Source organism: Plecotus auritus, assembly GCF_963455305.1.
Source record: "Plecotus auritus genome assembly, chromosome: 12".
Taxonomy (NCBI): Eukaryota; Metazoa; Chordata; class Mammalia; order Chiroptera; family Vespertilionidae; genus Plecotus; species Plecotus auritus.
Window position 1 is genome coordinate 21,617,135 of NC_137778.1, and position 22,899 is coordinate 21,640,033.

At 37.7% G+C, this 22,899-nt stretch overlaps 1 protein-coding gene across 2 annotated transcripts in view; it reads right to left on the reverse strand.

Moving 5' to 3' along the window:
• Positions 1 to 22,899, reverse strand: part of CEP350 (centrosomal protein 350) — a 120,787-nt gene that overhangs the window by 23,695 nt on the left and 74,193 nt on the right. The window contains exons 26-31 of one of the 2 annotated variants that reach the window (XM_080648779.1): positions 19,969 to 20,115; positions 18,505 to 18,662; positions 11,870 to 11,992; positions 10,583 to 10,782; positions 4,057 to 4,268; positions 545 to 689 (exon numbers count right to left, since the gene is read on the reverse strand). In XM_080648779.1, coding sequence (XP_080504905.1) covers positions 545 to 689; positions 4,057 to 4,268; positions 10,583 to 10,782; positions 11,870 to 11,992; positions 18,505 to 18,662; positions 19,969 to 20,115 — 985 coding nt within the window. The remainder of the gene's footprint in view (positions 1 to 544; positions 690 to 4,056; positions 4,269 to 10,582; positions 10,783 to 11,869; positions 11,993 to 18,504; positions 18,663 to 19,968; positions 20,116 to 22,899) is intronic. The other variant, XM_080648780.1, reaches the window with a different exon arrangement.

The following is a 22,899-nucleotide window of genomic DNA, read 5'->3' on the forward strand; positions in this document are numbered from 1 at the left end:
AATGTATTAGTGATATGCTATCCTGCTTCATCACCTCCCATCTCTCCTCATGGTCATCATTAATTCATTCAAGAAACGTTTAATAAATACCTACCATATGCAATGCAAAGGACCTGCTAGGTTCTGGTGCTACAAGTGTTAACAAAACATAGACTCTCCTTTCCAGGAGTCTGTATTCTAGGAGGGGAGACCTGCTGGATAACATTTGGCTACAACTGATGTGCTGTCTGGTGTAACAAGCGGAAGCACAGAGCACAACAGGAACACATAAGCATGCTTGACAGGAAAAAATACTAAAAATGCCCGATGAATAAATGACGCCCATTAACACCAGAGAGTCTAAGTTTGCCATATTTAGTGTAATTGGGGATATAATTAATTATCAATGAAAAGCCAAGAACTATGAAATTTAACCCTGGCAAGAAAAAAGGCTTATTAGCAAATGCAACAAAGGATAACATCATACCAACATATGGTTAGACAAAGCTTATTAAGAAAATTCAAGTATGATACAAAGTAAAAAACTCTTCTTTATTAGTCTTACCTGACTGTGTCATAGATAATGACTCATCTGACCAACTGTAACTGGGTTGATGGGATTTGACAGGTGGATGACATTGTCCTCCAATCCTATGACTTCCTTTGCTGGACTCCTGCTTTGACACAGACGTGCAGCTTTTGGGAGGTGACTGTGCAAACAGAAAACTAAATGAGAACTGGTCTGTGAAATAGTTGTAAATTCTATTTAAAACTCCAGATACTAACCAGTTAAAGATATTATTTACAAAGAATTTTAAATAACTCTATGACATAAAAAAATGAAAAAACACTTTATAAATTTTACAAAGGATGAGACCTCAATTTTTTAAAGGAAAAGAAAAAAATTATAGAAAAACATACTTTAAAAGATGTTTATAATGAACTAGTACTAATTATTGTATAAGTGGTATTACCTCTTATTCTTTTTAATTTAAAACATACTAAATTAGGGTGGTACAGCTATCTCTTCAACATAGTGATTTTGTTTCCTTTGGACATCTACCCAGAAGTGTAAATGTTGGATCATATGGCTGTTCTCTATCAACAAATAAATGGTATATCATGTATGATAACATGGACAGACCCTGAGGGCATTATGCTAAGTGAAATTAAGTCAGAGAGAGAGAAAAACAAATACTATATGATCTCACTTGTATGTGAAATCTTAAAAAAGAAAACCAAACTCACAGAAAAAATAGATCAGATTTGTGGTTACCAGATATGGAGGATGGGGAATGAAAGAATTGAGTGAAGGTGGTCAAAGATATGAACTTCCAGTTATAAGATAAACACTGGGGATGTAATGTGGCACATGATGACTGTAGTTAACACTGCTGTGTGGTATACTTGAAAGTTGCTGCCCTAGCTGGTTTGGCTCGGTGGATAGAGCGTCAGTCTGCAGACTGAAGGGTCCTGGGTTCAATTCCAGTCAAGGGCACAATCCTTGGTTGCAGGTTCCTTCCTCAGCCCTGATCAGGGTGTGTGTGAGAGGCAGCCAGTCTATGTGCCTCACTCACATTGATGTTTCCCTCTTTCTCTCCCTCTCCTTTCCACTCTCTCTAAAAATCAATGGAGAAATATCCTCGGGTAAGGACTAACAAACAAAAAAGACAGTAGATCCTAACAATTCTCATAACAAGGAAAAAAAAATTTTTTTGTAACTATATGAAGTGATGGATGTTAACTAAACTTAGTGTGGCAATCATTTCATAATATATGTGTGTCAAGTCATTCTAAGCTATACACCTTAAACTTATACAGTGTTATATGTAAATTATATCTCAATAAAATGAAAAAATTAAATACTAAATATGTACTACTTGTATTGAAGGAAGAGAGGGAAGGAAGAAGGGAAGGAAACAGAGCATAAGAAGACTGCCCACAAGATATTACAAAGGACATACTTTCTCCCTTGATGTCAACTGGAAGTGAGAATGCCTGATCTGATTCCTTGCTATCAATCACTTCCTATCCCTGTGACTCTGGGCAAGTTTCCTAGCCTGCTAAGCTTCAGGGTGAGCACTGTGAGGTTAATTCACATAAGACATTTAGCATACTACCTGGCACTTGGTAACTAAGTACTCAATAAATATTATTTTTATTATAAAAACCACTTTAAGGCACACTAATTTTGATTTTCTTTATATATTTTCTTGTGAGAAAAAAACCCACGAATTTTCTGTATTCGATCAGATGGTGGCTATCCTGAACCTCAATAAGGATGCTAGGTAAAATCTAATCAATTTATAGCAAGTGATAAATAAGATTGTGTAAAAAGGCATAGTTTGGTTGCAAATTCCTGCAAGGTAGGAATCATGTAACAAGTAAATTATATATACAATAAGCCCATTTACAGATAATAACCAAGAAATCACTAATATGAAAATGTAATTAGAATCTTTTTACAACCTAAAAGCTCTGTTTTCAAGTATGTGTACAAAGCATTGGAAAATTTTGCAACATAACATGGAATGGGCTCTTCATTGGATAAAAAAATGTATCTATCATCCAAATTTTTCAGATGTTGTCACACACGTCAATCTGACTGATTTTCCGAAGGGAAATGCTATTCTTTCTTCACATTCACAATAAACATACACTTTAACAAAGGATATTCCATTCTGAATTTAGTGAATTACTTTTTAAAACACAGACAGGCTTTCACAATGTTTGTGTCCATTTAATATTTGATATTTTAGGTTAATTCCTTTATATACTTAATAAAATCAAGTTAAAAAGAAAAAAGTTAACCAACGCCCCTGGACTGGCCCACCCTTGTGAGCTTTCCAGCCAAAGCTGGCGCTGGGAACCTGAGTGTGCACAGAGAGAGAAGGAGGAGCCAGCCCTGGGCATCACCACAGTGCCTGAGGCCTCAGGTGACAGGAGGCAGAACCTTCCATGCAGAAGCTGCCCCCTCACCAAGGAGCCTGGGCCCAGTCTGCTCCAAAGGGGCCGAGACCCAGGGGCCCCTCACAAGAATCAGGACTTGGCATTTGCAACCAATGAGCTTTTAAAGCAAACACAGCAGTTGTCTGCCATTTCTTAACTCAGATCTGTATAATACATGCTCTTAGAAACCATCAAAAAAAGAAAGAAAAAAGTTAAGTCTGTAGCTTAAATTTTTATCAGCTAAATTTTATTTATAAAGTATAGAATTAAGAACAATGTGAAAAACATTTCTTATCTAAAAGTGACCATTATTCTAATTTAGAATCAATAACCATTTCAGACCCTGTCTTAAAACGATGAAACCTTACTTTTATTCTGACTATGAGTTATAGAGCAGTTATAAACTACATTATAGAGCAGTTATAAGCTACATTGTTTCTATTATTATGACAAAACAGATTTTAATAACTTGTGATATTCTCAAATATTATCTTTCCTATACCTTCAATATTAACAGACTTAATAGCATATAATTTTATAACTGTCACTAAAGCAAAAGGTCAGATATTTATAAATCTTTAGGAGTTAATGAAAAGCTTTATTTTTGCTCAAATGTCATATACTATATGTTACAGGTATAAATGATAGATGACACTGTCATTAGCAACAAGACTATAACTATTCATAATATACATTTTAGACAGTTTTTCCCTAAAGCTTTAAGATATCCTATATAATAAAAGGGTAATATACAAATCGACTGAATGGTGGAATGACCGGTCGCTATGATGCGCACTGACCACCAGGGGGCAGACGCTCAACACAGGAGCTGCCCCCTGGTGGTCAGTGCACTCCCACAGGGGGAGTGCCGCTCAGCCAGAAGCCAGGCTCACAGCTGTTGAGTGCAGCAGCAGTGGCGGGAGTGGCGGGAGTGGCAGCACAGAGCTAAGGATTCCGACTGACAGCTTATGCCCGCTCCCCATCGTGGAGAGCAGGCATAAGCCGTCAGTCGGACAGCCCCCAAGGGCTCCCGGACTGCGAGAGGGTGCAGGCCAGGCTGAAGGACACCCCTTCCACGAGTGCAAGAATTTTGTGCACTGGGCCTTTAGTAAATATATATTAACTTACATGTTTACTAGGAGAAGTAGAAGATTCCAGTTCTTGTGAAAAAACCATGTCTTCAGTAAGTATACTGTGATCTGGACTACCAGGCTGCTCCTGAACTATGGACTCGGAATGTCTATATTCAACAGCAGGGCTGCCCAATTCTTCTGGAATAGAGCTTTCACTGTGCAGATGAGAGTAGGAAAGTACTGGTGATTCTGCCTCACTTGCTATTTCTAGAAAGAGAGGGTGAAAACAAGAAAAAGCACACAATCTTGGTCAATGGAAATATTCCACTGTTATACTTTATATTTATTTTTAGCATAATTTCACTAGTTGTATTTAAATATTAGTTTTTAGTCCTATCATTTAATGAACCACATTTATTTACTATAAAGTCTATTAGTCTAATTAAGAATTTTGGCCTACGCAAATTGAGAGATTATATATAACATATAATCAGCAATGACAGTTACTGACACCCTCAGTGTTTGTGAAGATGAAGAGCAATTACAACTCTTATATTCATTGGTTCAATAACTTTGGAAGACAATTTGGTAGAATTTGGAAAAGATGAAAACTCTATGATCTAGCAAATCCACTCCTAGGTATACATCCTAGAGAAATCTTGCATATAAACAGCAGGAGATATATACATGGTCATTAGCAGGATTGTTATAATGGTCAAAAACTGGAAGAAATGCAAATGTCTATTGACAGTAAAAAGAATAAATTATGGTATATTTTACAATGAAATGCTACATAGCAATAAAAATGAGTAAAGTATGGCTTATGTACCAATGTAGATACACTCTAAACTTAAATTAGCACTTTCAGAATTTGTAGCACTGTCTTGCCTCTGGAATTTCCTGTCCACGGTGGCCTGTGCTCTTTCTAAGAAAACAGAAATATGTTTGACACTAGACAGAAAATGCTTTTATTTTTAACTTTCACCCAAGGATATGCTTTTTTAAAATTGATTTTTAGAGAGTAAGGAAGGGAGAAAGAGAGAGGGGGGAGATAGAGAGGAGGAGAGATGGGGAGAAAGGGGGAGGGAGGGAGGGAGGGAGGGAGGGAGAGAGAGAGAGAGAGAGAGAGAGAAACATGGACTGGCTGCCCCATGTACACACCCAGACTAGGGACAGAACCAACGCACAACCTAAGTAGGTGCCCTGACTGGGAATCAAATCACAATATTTTGGTGCATGGGACGATGCTCCAATCAACTGAGCCACCCAGTCAGGGCTAAATAGAAAATTCTTGATATTATCTATATATGTAAAAGCCTAAGCGACTATTATGACAGGTCAACCGATCAGTCAACATGATGCGCACTGACCACTAGGGGGCAGATGCTTAACGCAGGAGCTGCTCCCTGGTGGTCAGTGCACTACCACAGCCAACCTCCTGCAGCCAGCCAATCTCCTGCGATCCCTCCCTGTGGCCGGCTGGCCCAGATCGGCCCTGATTGGGACTGGACGAGACAGCCCTGATCAGCCCCAATTGCTCGCCAGGTCAAGGGACCCCACCTGTTCATGAATTTGTGCGTCGGGCCTCTAGTATTGTATAATCTTAAGAATGGCAATTGCTTTCTTTCTTTGTATCTACAGATACAATGCCCCACAAAAATTTGGTTATATTATACTTTGGGGTCAGTAATGCTTCATTTGATATACTTAATTCTAAACATCACTTAAGATTTTGGGCCTGAAATCTGTAAAATAACTTTATTTAACATAAGAAATACCTATACCCCAACAATGTCTTACTTTAATAATAAACAAGGATAACTTGATATTTAAAAGCACTTCAATTCAAACTTTAAAAAGGTATATTTTTAGTGCTTGCTTTGGCAGCACATTTACTAAAATTGGAATGATACAGAGAAGATTAGCATGGCCTCTGTGCAAGGATGACACGCAAATTCGTGAAGTGTTCCATATTTTTCCATTTGCAACAGCATGGATGGAACCAGAGAGCATTATGCTAAGCAAAATAAGCCAGTCAGAAAAAGATAAATATCACATGATCTCACTCATATGTGGGATATAATGATCAACATAATTTGATGAACAAGAATAAATCCAGAGACAAATGGTGATGGTGGTTGGGGGGTAGAGAGTAACCAAAGGACTTGTATGCATGCATATTAGCATAACCAATGGACACAGACACTGGGGCAGTGGGGGCTTGCCTGGGGTGGGAATGGCTGGGGGTGGGAGGAGGAGGTCAATTGGGGAAAAAGGAGACATATGTAAAACTTTAGACAATAAAAATAAACAAATAAACAAAAAGGTATATTTTTATATTGTGCATGTGTAGCATAATCAGAATGGTTAAATGAAGGAATTCTAAAAATCCTCAAGGATATTCACCTATTCCAAAATAGACTATGAATAAATTTTAAATGGTTTAGAAAATGATTTAATTTTTAGGTAGTAGGCAATAGAAGAATCCTCTACATTTTGGCTTTATGTCCTTCAACATATTTTATTTTTGTTCAATAACAATAACATATGCTCATTTTAAAAGTTCAAACAGTATAAAAATTGTACAAAGAAAATAATGAAAGTCACCTGGACTACTACGTCCTGAGAGATAACCACCAAAGCTTCTCCAATCTGCTGTTGGTGGAAGACTTCATTTTGGAAGTCTTCTCTTTTTTTTTGCCTTTCTCTTATTTTTTAAGTCATAAAAATAATACAAGAGCATAGTAGAAAACAAACAACCTTGAAACTGTGCAGATGTATGTAAAGTGATTAGTTTATGCAATTATCCCCAACCACTTTCATTGGCCCAATTTCCAATTGCCAGTCAAGTAGGGTTGCTTTGTGTGTCTTTCTAGACCTTTTACTATACAATCTGACTTAAAAAAAATAATTTTTTTAAGTTGTGGTAATACACATAACAAAATTTACAATCTTAACCACTTTTGAGCATACAGTTCAGTGAAATTAAGTACGTTCCCATTGTTGTACAACCATCAGTACAAGAACTTTTTCATCATCTCAAACTGAAACTCTGTACTTTTAACTCCCCATTCTCTCCTCTTCTCCCCAAAGGCCCTAGCAACAATGATTTTACTTTCTATCTCTATGAATTTGACTACTCAAGGGTACCACAGATAGTGGAATCTATATATATAAAAGCCTAAGTGACCAGTTGACCGAACAACCGAATGACCAGTTGACTGGTCGCTATGACACTCATTGACCACCAGGGGGCAGACGCTCAACACAGGAGCTGCCCCTGATGGTCAGTGCACTCCCACCGTGGGAGCACCACTCAGCTGACCATCGGGTGCCAGATGCAGGGCTCACGGCTGGCAACTGCAGCCCAGAGACCGCAGCGGAGAGGCAGCGAGCCTACCGAGCGGTGGCGGTGGCGGCGGCGGCAGGCACAGCGGGGCTGGGATGAGCAGAAGAGGCAGGCAGGAACAGCAGGCAGCACTGGACTGCTGGTTTCAGCCTGATCCCTGCAGACTACACTGAGGGACTCCACCAGTGCACGAATGCATGCACCAGGCCTCTAGTAATAAAATATTTGTCTTTTTGAGACTGGCTTAACTCACTTAGTATAATGTCTTCAAGATTTATCGATGTTATAACATGTGTCAGAATTTCCTTCCTTCTTAAGGCTGAATATTCCATTGCCTGTATGTACTACATTTTATATATCTATTCACCTATTGATAGACACCAGATTGCTTTTATCTTTTGGCTATTGTGAATAATGTTGCTATAAACATGAGTGTGCAAATCTTAGAAAACTTGTTTTCAGTTCTTTTCAGTATATACCCAGAAGTGAAATGGCATTCTTTGTTTCACCTACATAAGAACAGGTTTAATTAGTATTGTAAATGGCTTGAATGATAACCCCCCCTCCCCACGACCCCAAGACATCTAATCTTATTTGGAAAAAAGGTCTTTGCAGATGTAATTCAAGATCTTGGGATGAAATCATCCTAGATTATGTGGGTATGCCCTAAATCTAATGACAAGTTTCTTTATGAGACAAGAGAAGACAGACACAAAGAAGATGATTATGAGAGATTGGAATTATGCAGATACAAGGAATGCTTATAGCTTAGCCACCAGAAGCTAGGAGAAGGAATGAAAGAATTGTCTCCTAGAATCAAGAGTCCATCCAACACCTTGAGTTTGTACTTCTGGCATCCAGAAGTGAGAAAATAAAAAACTTTTTAAGCCACTAAATTTGGGTAAATGTATTCAGGTATGCAATGGCATTTCTTTATGGTTTTTATGCCAATACTAATGAAGTTGAGCATCTTTTCATATGTTTATTGACTATTTGGAGTTCTTCATTTGTGAAGTGTCTGCTCTTTTGTCTATTTAAAAAAAGTTATTTCTTTCTTTATTTTTCAACCCTCACCAGAGGACATGCCCAGAAAGAGAGAGAGAGAGAGAGAGAGAGAGAGAGAGAGAGAGAGAGAGAGAGATGAGAAACATCCATCGGTTGCCTTCTGTACGTGCCCCGACTGGGGATTGAACCTGCAACCCAGGTATGTGTCATGACCAGGAATCGAACCAGCCACCTTTCAGTGTACAGGCTGACAATCAACCAATGGAGCCACTCTGGCCAGGCTGCCTATTTTTTTTTTTTTTTTAAACATAGTTGGCATTTTCTCTTTCACTCACAGGTGTTGCTTACATATGCTTGATAGTATGTATCCCTTAGTCAGATGTGTTGCAAATCTCTTACCTTGTTTTACTTTATGGTGTATTAATGAACAGAAATTCTTAATTTATTGAAGTTGAATTTACCAATCTTTCCCTTTATGTTTTTTGTTTTGCATAGCATGTTAAATCTTGCCCTCCCCTGGGTGTCATAAAAATACCTCTCCAATACTGTCTTCTAAAAGTTCTATAGTTTTGTCACACACAAGCTTCTTTCCCCCTTGAGATGGATCTTTTTATATTGTCATGTAGGGATCCAACTTCATTTTTTTTCTCCCACAAAAATTTACTGGAGAGTCCCTTCTTTCTTCACTAGTCTGCAAAGTTACCTGTGTCAAAAGTAAAATTTTCTTATGCAGGTTTTTGGTTTTTTTTCAGGGCTGTTTCATAGTCCATATGATATACAAATGTATTATCGTTTAAATTATTATACTTTTAGAAGTCTGCTATCTAGTTAAATAAGTTCCTGTATTTTGTGGTTCTTTTTTAGGAGTGAGTGTCTTTGCTTTTTGGTCCTATGCTCTTTCATATAAATTTTAAAATGGGCTTATTAAACTTTATGAAGAAATCTTGCTGGGTTTCTGATTTTAATTGTCTTGAATCTATAAATTCAGGGAGACTTAACAAGTTTATGATACTGAATCTGTCTGTGAATATGGAAAAGCTTTCCATTTATTTTGGCCTTCTCTAATGTCTCAATAAAAATCTTAATTTTATAAACAAAGATTATGTATAATTTTTGTTATATTTATTCTGTGATACTTCATATTTTTTATTTCTATTATAAATGGTATTTCTTTTAAAAATTAGATTTTTCTAACCAATTTCTGCTAGTCTATAGATATGTAATTGAGTTTTATTTATGAATTTTATATCTAGCAACCCTGCTAAACTCACTTATTAATTCTAATAACTGTCATGTGAGTGCTAGATTTTCTATGTGCATAGTTCTATCTGTAATAATGGAGAGTTTTGCTTTTTCCTTTTACTCCTTAGCTCAGCGGTCGCCAACCGGTGGTCCATGGACCACTGGTGGTCCAGGAGGTCCGAAAGGTTGGCGACCACTGTCTTAGGTGAAAATAAGCATCTTTGGCCCTAGCCAGTTTGGCTCAGTGGATACAGCGTCAGCCTGTGGAACAAAGGGTCCCGGGTTCGATTCTGGTCAAAGGCACGTACCTTGGTTGCAGGTTCCTCCCCGGCCCAGGCCCTGGTTGAGGCTCCTGCAGGAGGCAACCAATCAATGTGTTTCTCTCGATGTTTCTCTCTGTCCTTCCCTCTCTCTTCCACTCTCCCTAAAAATAAATAAATAAATAAATAAATAAATAAATAAATAAAATCAATAAAAAAATACCCTCAGGTGAGGATTAACAAAAAACAAAAACTACAAAAAAAAAAAAGGCATCTTGGTCTTATTTCCAAATCCAGAGTGAAAGCCTTCTATGTTTTATCATTAAGTATGATGTCTGTTTTAGGACTGGTTTGTGCTTTATTACAAATGCTTTTTAGATTTTAGATTAAGTGCCTTTTTTGAATCCACTAAGATGTCATGGATTTTTTTCCCTTTAATTTGTCTAAGTCATTCACCACATTATCAATTTTTTAATGTGTTAAACTCCACTTGGTCATAAAATACCCCATTTCCATTTCATGGAACTTACCCATTTCTTCTAAGTTTTCAAGTATATTAGCATAAAGTTATTCACAATATTCTCCCAACTTTCCAATTTCTGTAGCAAATGTACATATATGGCCTTCATCACCCTTAATCATTCACATTTTTAAACAATAATGAAGTAACTCTTTCGTTATATTAGGCTTTAGTTTGTAGTCTGAATACAGTCAGTATTTATTACCTTTCTGTTCTATTCTCTGGTCCTCCAATTCTTTCTTAGGAGTTTTAGGTTTTATTAATTCTTTGTCCCAGGCAGCCAAAGCTTGTTTTTCCATCTGACGAATTTCTGCTTCCTCTGCATCTAAACGTCGTTTCCATTCTAGCAGCTCTTCTGCATGTTGTCGCCGTTGCATTAGTTTTTGCTCCCGCTTTGTCAGAAACCTATGGTCACACCATGAAGAACAGTGAGAGAACAAGTGTATAGGCAGAGATCACTTTGAGAGTGCTCTCTCTCAGCACCTTATCAACACGCTGTGTAAGAAAGAACATTCACACTACTCCTCTAAAAAATGTTTGCGATAACAGAGGCTTTGATAAGTCAACTTAGAAAATGAGAGAATTTATGTTTTACTTGTAATTGTAAGAGTAGCAAAGGAAAAAAGGATGGTAATTCAGGGAAAAAATCTTGAGAACATCTGCACAACCATGATTGATAATATATATTCATTTTTCATAGGTGATTCTTCTTCATAAGAGAAGACATAAGGAATTTTTTCCAAAGGCTCAGGCCAGAAAACACAAATGCAAAACAACAAAGGCCAAAACAACAACAAAAGAAACCCCAAAGCCCCCAAACAAGCAAACAAACAAAAAACATGTTTATGTCCCTTTTTCAAATGCAGTCTGGTTTTGCCTCAGGTATAGTGAGTTTGGTACCCATTACCTAAGAGATACAATGTCAGGTGTTACTCTTTTTCACGGAGAAAACACTGAGCACCACAGTCAGATGTTTAATGTATATAAACATAACTGTTTATTTACTGGAGTAAAGGATGCACCAAATGCCTCAAATTTCTCAATTTAACCTGATCTTTGAAATTAAATAGCTCAGTATATCTTAGCTCCAAAATATTAGAAGAAATTACCGATTTAGGAAAAGCTTTTTGAACTGTCCTCAAATGCAGATGCCACAGCTAAATAAAAGGTGGGCTGCTTATATTAGTGGAATTAGATCTGCAGTGGTAGCTAATCAACAAAAATGAGCCCACGCATCCAACAAACACTTAATAAAAAGCACAGGAACTGTCACTCCACTTCTTGAACAGCCAGCATGTTAAATTAATGTAGAAACAAAAAGGTAAAATCTATGGGACATTTGATAAGAGGCTTCTATGCTGTTAGGACAAACAAAAAACAAACAAAACAAACAAACAAAAAATAACAAAAAAGAAAGAAAAAAAGCAAACAAAACAAACAGAAAGAACAGAGCATGCTCTATCAAAGAGTGCACTGAAAAAGGTGCAGTTACCTGACCAACTGGTTGTAGATATACAGCTGGAATTTGGGATGAAGGTTGGGAAAACAGACACTGAGAGAGGCCCAGTGATGAGACGTAAAGACAGAGAAGAAGTAGTGAACAGGAGAGCAGTGTCTACAAAATAAGGAGGAAGATTTTAAAACCAAGAGATCAAGAGGCAGAAAGAATGAGAAAGGGAAAGCATAAGACTGAGTGAGGAACGTTTCATATGTTTCCTGAAGAACATTATAAGCTACTCAGTTAAAGCAAGTGTTATACTCTGTGTGAAACATCAAACATGTACTTTTTATAGACCTTACCAATGATTTCTGAGTAAACGTGCCTTTCTTCTTCTCATATGCTGCTTAACCATTATCTACACTTTTAAATAATTTACTTGTTTGTTAGTAATGAGAAGTACATTCTGCAGCTAAATAAATGTCCCCATAAGCTTTAGCATAAAATACAATTATGGCTGTGAACCTATGTATTAGCAATTCTACATACATATGTAATCTTGAGCAAGTGATTTTTATATCTGTACTTTGTCATGTATTTTAAGCTTGAAATTAAACAAAAAAGCACTACATTTGCCTTACTTAACCTTATCATCATGATCAACTTGAAAATAATAATGTAATTTAGAAAATCAACTTATAGTAAAAAATACACTATTTACCTCTACAACAAAAAAACTTACTTCTACTAACAGGACCAAGTAGAGGTTTCTTGCTTTATTTTTAACAAAGGCCCACTTGAATAATAATATTGAAATACAATATCCATCCTATAAAATATCAGGACACATCATTAAAAATAAACTAAGCTAATTCCAGTTTTAAAAATCATGCTGTGGACAGCTCAATCACAAGGTTAAAGGTAAGAAAATTACATATGTTAAAGTTATAAAATAGCAAAAATCCACTAGTTTCCTTTCTTTTTAAATAACGAATAGATCACTATATACATGAAAGAATAAATAAGTCGAGTAAGTTTGGAAAGGCTAATTCTCTTTGACAGAGCATGCTCCTGTTCACATGCACACAACAATAACTTGTGGATCAAGGCAACATTAATTGCCTTGGAAGGGCAAGGAATAATATCAGTACGTCACAGAAGTGAGAAAATCTAGGTATAAATCCAGCCACTCATTTGGATTTTAAAAAGTATGCACAGTCTTTCCCATATATATATTTTTAGAAAACAGACTATCTCAAGTCTGTTTTCTGTATACAACTTAGTATTTCACCTCTCTTTCATTTACACACACACACACACACACACACACATCTGGATTGCCTTGATTTTCTGCACCGAAGTTTGAGGAAAAATAATTTTTCCAAATTTCAGTAAGACACTGCAATCTTCCTTGCCATTCTTTAATGCCATTCTTTAATGCAAGAACATATAATAAACTTATTTTGATGCCAATTATCAAAATACTATGCGGAAACACATTTACTTGGCAAAAGGTCCAAAAAAAATCTATTCATAACACTCAAATTTCACCCACCCTCTTATTAAGTGTATAACCGCTAAATGCATGCATGACCTAGTACAAAAAGTAGAATATTGAAACATGTGAAATAAACTGTAAAAAGATACAATTTAATTTTTTTGTCCAGCCAATAATGGATAATTTTCTCTATTAAAACAAATAGTGATCTTTTTCTTCATTTGTAAAGATTAAGCATATTCAAAAGCTCTAGATTCGAAATGAACAACAGAGAAAGGGCTAACAGAAAAATAAAATCAAATAAAGAAACAGTATAAGAAAAGTTTAACTTAAAGTTAGAACTTCTTCCCAGAACATATATATTCCTTATTTAATATATGTACATTTTAGAAATAAAGAGTATCTTTTAAAAGCTAAATAAACTAAGGTTGAGAGAAAAGCACAGTATTTCACACTAGATTTAACAATCCTTCAAGATGCTGCACAAGTAAGAAATAAAATTTGTGATTTATGGAGACATAAATGCCCACTAATAGAAAATGCTACTAATACACTTTATAGTTGTTAAGGCATCACCCCAACAAGGCCTCTGAGAGTAAGAAAAGTGTACTGGGATTAGATGTATGATAGATTTAATAGAGTATGGAGATTATTATGTTCCTACTAGAGGCCCGGTGGGTTCCCTCTGCGTGGCCTGTGGGGATCGGGCCGAAACCGGCAGTCCAAGGCCGCCTGCCGCTCCTGCTCATCCTGGCCCCACTGTGCCTGCCGCTGCCGCTCAGTAAGCTCTCTGCCGCTCCACTGCGGTCTCTGGGCTGCGGTGGCCAGCCCTGAGCCCTGCATCGGGCACCTGTCGGTCAGCTGCACAGTGCTCCCGCTGTGGGAGTGCACTGACCACCAGGGGGCAGCTCCTGTGTTGAGCGTCTTCCCCCTGATGGTCAGTGCGCGTCATAGCAACTGGTTGGTCGAACAGTTGCTTAGGCTTTTATATATATATATATATAGAATATAGAAGATAATGTTTAATCTTAAGAAATTCATGAGTAATTGAGTCATTTTTAAAGTCACACTTTCACACTCTAAACTTGAGCTATTCAACTCCAGCAATCAGCCAATGGGTCTTTCTCCAGTTTCTTTTTTTTTTTTTTTTTTTTTTTTTTAAATATATTTTATTGATTTTTTACAGAGAGGAAGGGAGAGGGATAGAGAGCTAGAAACATCGATGAGAGAGAAACATCGATCAGCTGCCTCCTGCACACCCCCCACTGGGGATGTGCCCGCAACCAAGGTACATGCCCTTGACCGGAATCGAACCCGGGACCCTTCAGTCCGCAGGCCGACGCTCTATCCATTGAGCCAAACCGGTTTCGGCTCCAGTTTCAATAAATACTATTTAGAAGGCTCAGTTTCTACTTAGATAACTTTGTCATCAATGTAGTTTTTATAAAATTCTGAGGTTAAAAGCAGATAGGCCAACTTAATTCAACTTTAATTTTAGTTGGCTAAAGTTCAGAGAGCAGGGTTCCAGTTCCAGCTCTGCCATTTGATGTGTGTGTGACCAGGGACCAGTTACTTAATCTCTGTGGGCATCATTCCCTTCTGTAAAACTAAGGGACTATATTAGATGACTTCCGTAAAAACCCTTTTAGTAACAGCATTTTACGGTTCTTTCTTTCTCCATTCAAGTATCTCCTCACACTTTTTTAATACAACAAACTGCTAGGCCATGTGACATAAATGAGAACCTCTCTGCCCCTTCCACTAAGCTATTATAACTATAGATTGTCCCAATTTATTATAAAATCATATAATTTGAAAGAGCAAAATTAGGATCTAAATTTTTAAATGAAACAACCAGTTCTAAAATCATTTGGTTCTGAAAATATTAAATAAAAATCTAATATCCTAAATCATTTTAAAATTCTTTCTGCCTCTAAGATTCACTAATTTTATATTGTTATAAGTAAAAATAAAATTTGTTTTAAATTTGAAATGGATTAATTCTTTCAAGTCCCTAAGCATTCCCTCTTTTTTTCTTGAATTTATTGGGGTGAAATTGGTTAATAAAATTATATAGGTTTCAGCCGAAACCGGTTTGGCTCAGTGGATAGAGCGTCGGCCTGCGGACTGAAAGGTCCCGGGTTCGATTCCGGTCAAGGGCATGTACCTTGGTTGCGGGCACATCCTCAGTGGGAGGTGTGCAGGAGGCAGCTGATCGATGTTTCTCTCTCATCGATGTTTCTAACTCTCTATCCCTCTCCCTTCCTCTCTGTGAAATATCAATAAAAATAAATAAAAAAAATAAAAAATTATATAGGTTTCAGGTGTACAATTCTATATCACCTATATACTGTATTGTGTGTTTACCACCCCAAGTCAAGTCTCCCTCCATCATCATTTATCCCCCAATATTATCTTCTACCTCCCCTAGTCCTTAAAACATTCTTAATGATATTCAAAAAGAAAGATAAATGAGGATAAGATAACTGACATAAAAGAAAATGCAGTCTAGTACTTTTTTCCTATAGAAAATTCTATTCAATTACTTAACATTATCTAATAATTTGCATATCCTATCTAATAGAGAGAGAATATGCTAATTGACCCTAACGCCACTGCAAAGATGGTGGCGCCCACAGCCAATAAGGGAATATGCTAATTGACTGCCCCGCCCTCAAAGATGGCGGCGTCCACAGCCACAAGATGGAGGCACCCAGTCCCCTCAGCCCCGCCAGGGCGGCAAGTGCGCGGCCGCTCCGTGCACCTGCCTCCAGAGTCCCCCAATCCCCTCAGCCCCCCAGACACCCAGGGCTGGCCCAAGTCGCAGGCAAGCCTCAGATGGCAGCTGCCCAGCTGCCCAGGGCCATCCGAGGCTCAGGTAACCAGGGCCGGCCGAGGCTTGCGCTGCCGGCAGTGGCAGCAGCAGAAGTGTGATGGGGCGTCGCCTTTCCCTGATTGCCGGGTCGCCTCCCGCCCTTGAGGGCTCCTGGACTGTGAGAGGGGGCAGGCTGGGCTGAGGGATCCCCTTCCAGTGCATGAATTTTCATGCACCGGGCCTCTAGTACTTAAATAAACAAAATAAGATAGGTATATTATTCCTATTTAAAAAACAAATAAAATAAAAATATATTAACAGACTATCAGGATTTATTCAGCTACTACACTCAGTCTAGAATGTTCTCTATAAAAATTATATTTCTAATTTAAGGCAATATGTGTTACATTCTTTAAAATTCTAATTAAAATATCTTCTTTAATTAAATATCAAAAGCCTTCCCTTGCAAGTTAAATTCTTAACTTTTTAAATTCATCAGATATGGTGAAGATTTCAATATTAGTCAGGCAATACCATAAATATTTTTTGGTTTTGTTTTGCCTTCATTAAATAAATTTTATTTTTCAATTGCAGTTTACATTCAATATTATTTTGTACTAGAAGCTCAGTGCATAAAATTTGTGCACTGGGGTGAGGGGAGGTCCCTCAGCTCGGCCTGTGCCCCCTCGCAGTCCAGGAGCCCTCAGGGGATGTCTGACTGCCAAGGAGGCGGGAGAAGCTCCCACCACAGCCACTGCGCTCGCCAGCCATGAGCCCAGCTTCTGGCTGAGTGGCACTCCCCCTGTGGGAGTACACTGACAACCAGGGGGCAGCTCCTGCGTTGAGCGTTTGCCCCCTGGTGGTCAGTGGGCGTCATAGCAACCGGTCATTCTGCCGTTCGGTCAATTTGCATATTAGCCTTTTATGATATAGGATTTCAATAAATTTCTATTTGAAAAAGCCTTAATTAGTCTATTCCATGGAAATCATCCAAAAGGAATACTTACACACTGATGAATATTTGGTTTTACCCCCTTACATTTTTTAAATCTGTATTTATTTTTAAACTTTAATTTTTATAATCAACTCAGGTATTTTTAAGTTATGGAATGCCAATATTAAGTTTTAAAATGCAATTTCAGCCAGGCTGGTATGGGTTGGTGTTTAAGCATTGACCCAGGAACCAAGAGGTTGCTGGTTTGATTACTGGTCAGGCACTTGCCTGGGTTTCACGCTTGATCCCTAGGGAGTGTGAATGAGGCAGCCAATTGATGATGCTTTTCTCTCATCAATGTTTCTCTCTATCCCTCTCCCTTCCTCTCTCTTTCTAAAAAAAAAAAATCAATAAAAACATATTTTTAAAAAAATAAATGCAATTTCAACATGCCAATATATAACACTGCATCTATAGTTATTAAGAGTTGATTTACAACACCTTAGTTGTTCAGAACTAATTAAATCATAGGTTGATTTAATGAATGTAGAGCATTATTCTGAATATAGAGCATATTTATGAATACAGAGCATTATTACATTTAGTGATGTGTGGTACACTGCCAAAGGATATCAAGATACAACTTAAGTTCAACCTGTGGTTCAAATTGCTAACTTAAAATAAAATGGCAATCAACAAAAATTTGTAATGGGTCTCCTTCCATATTTAAAGAAGGTAGAGGTTCTTCTTTAATCAAAGATAGGGTCCACTAGCAGCTAATTTACATATTTAATGAAATGTACACCAAAAAGAGTAAACTCTCACATAAATGTTCTTTTACATGGTCAAAGGCGACATACAACTGAGCTACATTTAAGTAGCTTCTTTAAAAGAGCCTTTAAAAACTAATACTTAGAAGTGTTTTAAAAGAATGACAGAGTAACAAATCACTCAACATCCCAGGAGAATTTGTCTTTGTAGTTTCTATTGAGCAATCCACAACTACTCACAAGGTTAAATTTCTCTGTTCTATTGGAATAAGCCTAAGAGTTGTCAGAAAGCCACAGGATAAGATCTCAGGCCATACCATTAATTAATTGCTTCCCCAAGTCAGTAGACCTATCCTCAGATTTCAGACAAAGTACAAATTTGACACTTCCTCATAACTTGGTAAAAGAAAGGAGAAAACATTGTCATAGGTATATGTACAAATACTACTTTTGATTTTAAAAATAAGAAACCTGGCTATATTAGAAACAAGAATATTTGCTTTATAAATCAGACCTATAGTTAACTAATTTGTAGACTGACACTCATTCTGCTAAAATGCTACTGAATCCATAAAATACTATGTTATATCAAACTAATCTAATGAAGTACATTAAAAATATTTTTAATGCTACTTTCAATGAAAACAGGAACTATTTATGAAAATGAATTACTTTTCATCCATGCGGCTTCTCATTTTCTTCAGTTTCTGCATAATGCTGCTAGTTTCACTGCTGGAGATGGAAATGGGGGAAGGACTTCGGGTCTCCAAGTCAGTTGGACCAGGACTAACTGCCTTATTATCCTTTGTATCATCATCACTATGAGAGTCCTACAAAGAAGGGGGATAAAGTATTACACTTCTACCGAAATTCAAGATCTCAAAGTGATCATAAATACTGTCATTTCAAAATTAAGTTTATATCCAAAACAGTATTTGTAAAATAGCTGAAATTATGGTATTACTTAGAAGACAAAATTATATCACATATTTAAAACTGGTTAAAATATAAATTTTATGTTATGTGTATTTTACATATATTTATATATAATCACAAAGTGTAATATTTTTTTAAGAAGTAAAAAAAAATGTTAAAAACTTCTGCTGTTAGTAATCTGGTATCTAAATGTCCTCTCTAATTTAATATATATATAAATTATATATATTCCTCAAAAGGAATATAAAATTACAGACATTATAACTATATAAAACATATGTCAGACACAAACAATGAAGGGAACACATGATTATTTTAATCATACTGATGGATGGATCTTTTTCTTTAAATATTCCTTATAGAAAACAATGTTTTTACAAATTAAAAAGTTTATAATAAAACATTTAGGAACCATTGGTTTAATCGATATATTATACCTAATGAACAAAAGTAAAACTTTAATTGCTTAGTAAGACTTTCCTACAAATAATCATTTATTCTCTACTTTTTTTGAAAGCTGGGTAGGAACAATCATGACTTTTTATTTTGTGAACAATACAAACAAAGCAGAGGCTTTGTCCTTCCTGAACGATTCAGTCCTAAAATCATTAGATGGAACAGAACAAGGTGGAGAAAGACAAAGGAGCTGAAAGTGAGTTGTCCCAACCTGAGTGGGATAAAGAGCATCTAATGCAGGAGAGTGGCCTAAGCGGAAATAAGAGCCCAAGTTGGGCAATGGAGATGTCCTGTGGGACATGGCAAATCATGAGCTCAGAGCGAGGTGGGATTCCCAGAGAACACAGTCTGTGTCTCTCCTTTGAATTATATATCATTATATTAACATTGAATAGCTGAAATAAGTTTCACATAAATAGCAAAAATAGTCTCATTAATTCTAAGGAACGTGATTGATGAGAAATAACAAGGTTCTCTGTTTCAACTGAGTTCATAAATGGAAAACATTTTTACACTAATATATGAGTCATATGTCCCTTTCAAAACTTGAATATTCCATAGCAAAAAAAAAAAAAAAATACTGTCACTGTACATAAAGGCATATACATAAAACTTTACCCTAGTTCATCATGTATCACAGTGCTAGAATGAGCGTACCCATCATATCAGAAAATGAGGCAGGGCTAGGTATTAGCAAGCAGCATGAGGCCAAAAACAAAGAAATAATAATTTCATGTGATTTACCAATTTATTTTCCCCTGCAGACTTTAACTTCTCCTGCAGTTTTATGGTGGTCTGTCGGATCCTTTCTATCTCCTCCTGCTGTTTAAGAATCAGTTGTCTTTCCTTCCGAGCTGCCTTATTGGCTTCTTGAAGACGTTTAATTTCCGCCTAAGGTTTAAAGAGTTAGGAGAAGCACTGAGATTTGGAGGAGAAAGGTCCAAAGTAATATTTTAAAAAGAAAATCCAATCATCACATTTAACAAGAATAAACATATACAGTATTTCAAGATGAAAGTAATAACATTGAGAGAGAAACCAAGATGGCGGCATAGGTAAACACTTGAACTGCTGCCTCGCACAACAATTTCAAAACTACAACTAAAAGACAAAATGGACATCATCCAGAATCACAGGAAGGCTGGCTGAGTGGAAATTCTACAACTAGAAGGAAAGAGAAAAGCACACTGAGACTCAGAGGAGCTGCGGAAGGCAGAGGTATGGAGGCGCATGAGCGGAAGGGGCTGGCAACTGAGTATGCAGCTAGCTTTCTCAATCGGGAGGGAGACAAAGGATCCCGACTGCTCTGAACTCCAGTTCCAGGTGAGACTCTGGGGACCCAGCCTCATACGGGGAGAAATGGACTGTTTGGCAGCGGGCAAAACTCGAGGGCGGCTTTCTCTCAGAGGTGCTTGCAGCAATTACCGTGGGACACTGAGACCCAGGGGCCTCTTAGGAAAGGGCTGACGGGAAGCCATTGCTGTTTGCTCCACCCTGAGATCCCGCCCCTCGAAGCCAATGCTGTTTGCTCCACCCTGAGACTCTGCCCATCCAAGCTGAGCACAGAGGCTTTTGCATATGAATGACCTGGTCCTTTGAATTCTAAACTTACCTAACAAACTGCAGCTGAGTCAGTGAGACCCAGAACATCCAAAGGAAGGCCCAAGGCCCCGCAGCAGCTTGCATTGCTTCACAGCTGGGCCTCATCTGGGCACCTCCAAAACCCAAACAAAGAAGAGAAATCTGCAGATCTCTCCATAGCTCCTGCTGGGTGGCCTCAGGCAGAGGCTAAATTAGCACCTCCTTGGAGATCCAAGACCCAGTGTACCCAGGGGTCAGAGTGGGACCATCCAGATTACAACTCCTCAGATCCATAAGGGACACACTCAGGGGGCAGGCTCAGTGAGCACCAAAGCCCCACTCAAGCAAGTCTTGTCTCATAAGGGTGTCTCTAGCCAGAAGTTCTCCCAGCGTAGACAAAGCTGATCCTCACAGCCAATTGGCCTGGAGGTCAATTCCTCTCAGTGATACCAACAACAATCCAGGCTTAACTACAATAAGACTGTGCACACAGCCCACAAAGGGGTGTACCAAGAGGATCCACCTCAGGTAACTGGGGAGGCTGAGCCACTGGGCCCTATAAGACACCTAGCACATAAAGCCACTCTATCAACTCAGGGAAGCAGCCAAAATGCGGAGACAAAGAAACAGGTCACAAATGAATGGAATGGAGGAAAGCAAACGACTGGATATAGAGTTCAAAACCACAGTTATAAGGTTTTTCAAGAATTTTCTAGAACCTGCCGATCAATTTAGCGAGACCCTTGAGGATATGAAAAAGGACCAACTAGAAATTAAGCATACTCTGACTGAAATAAAAAATAATATACAGAGATCCAACAGCAGACTAGAGGATCGCAAGAATCAAGTCAAAGATTTGAAATACAAAGAAGCAAAAAACACCCAACGGGAAAAGCAAAAAGAAAAAAGAATCCAAAAATATGAAGATAGTGTAAGGAGCCTCTGGGACAACTTCAAGTGTACCAACATCAGAATTATGGGGGTGTCAGAAGAAGAGAGAGAGCAGGATACTGAAAACCTATTTGAAGAAATAATGACAGAAAACTCCCCCCACCTGGTGAAAGAAATAGACTTACAAGTCCAGGAAGCGCAGAGAACCCCAAACAAAAGGAATCCAAAGAGGACCACACCAAGACACATCATAATTAAAATGCCAAGAGCAAAAGACAAAGAGAAAATATTAAAAGCAGCAAGAGAAAAACAGTTACCTACAAGGGAGCACCCATACGATTGTCAGCTGATTTCTCAACAGAAACTATGCAGGCCAGACGGGAGTGGCAAGAAATATTCAAAGTGATGAATAGCAAGAACCTACAACCAAGATTACTCTACCCAGTAAAGCTATCATTCAGAATTGAAGGGCAGATAAAGAGATTCACAGATAAGAAAAAGCTAAAGGAGTTCATCACCGCCAAACCAGTATTATATGAAATGCTGCAAGGTATTCTTTAAGAAGAGGAAGAAGAAGAAAAAGGTAAAGTTAAAAATTATGAACAACAAATACATATCTATCAACAAGTGAATCTAAAAATCAAGTTAAAAAAAAATCTGATGAACAGAATAAACTGGTGAATATAATAGAATCAGGGGCATAGAAAGGGAGTGGACTGACAATTCTCGGGGCGAAAGGGGTGTGTTGGGGGCAGGAAGAGACTGGACAAAAATCATACACCTATGGATGAGGACAGTGTGGGGGGAGTAAGAGCAGAGGGTGGGGTGGGAACCGGGTGGAGGGGGGCTATGGGGGGAAAAAGAGGAACAATTGTAATAATCTGAACAATAAAGATTTATTTTTTAAAAAAGTAATAACATTGAAAACTTTGTAAATATTTATAAAAAACAAGTCATATAACTTCATCTATCTAAAATAATTTAACATAATCCTTTAAATAATTATAATTACAACAGACTATAATTTCATCTGCCCTTTTAAAAATATATATTTTTATTGATTTCCTGCAGAGAGGAAGGAAGAGGGAGAGAGAGTCAGAAACATCAGATGAGAGAGAAACATTGATCAGCTGCCTCCTGCACACCCCCCACTGGGAATGTGCCCGCAACCAAGGTACATGCCCCTGACTGGAATCGAACCTG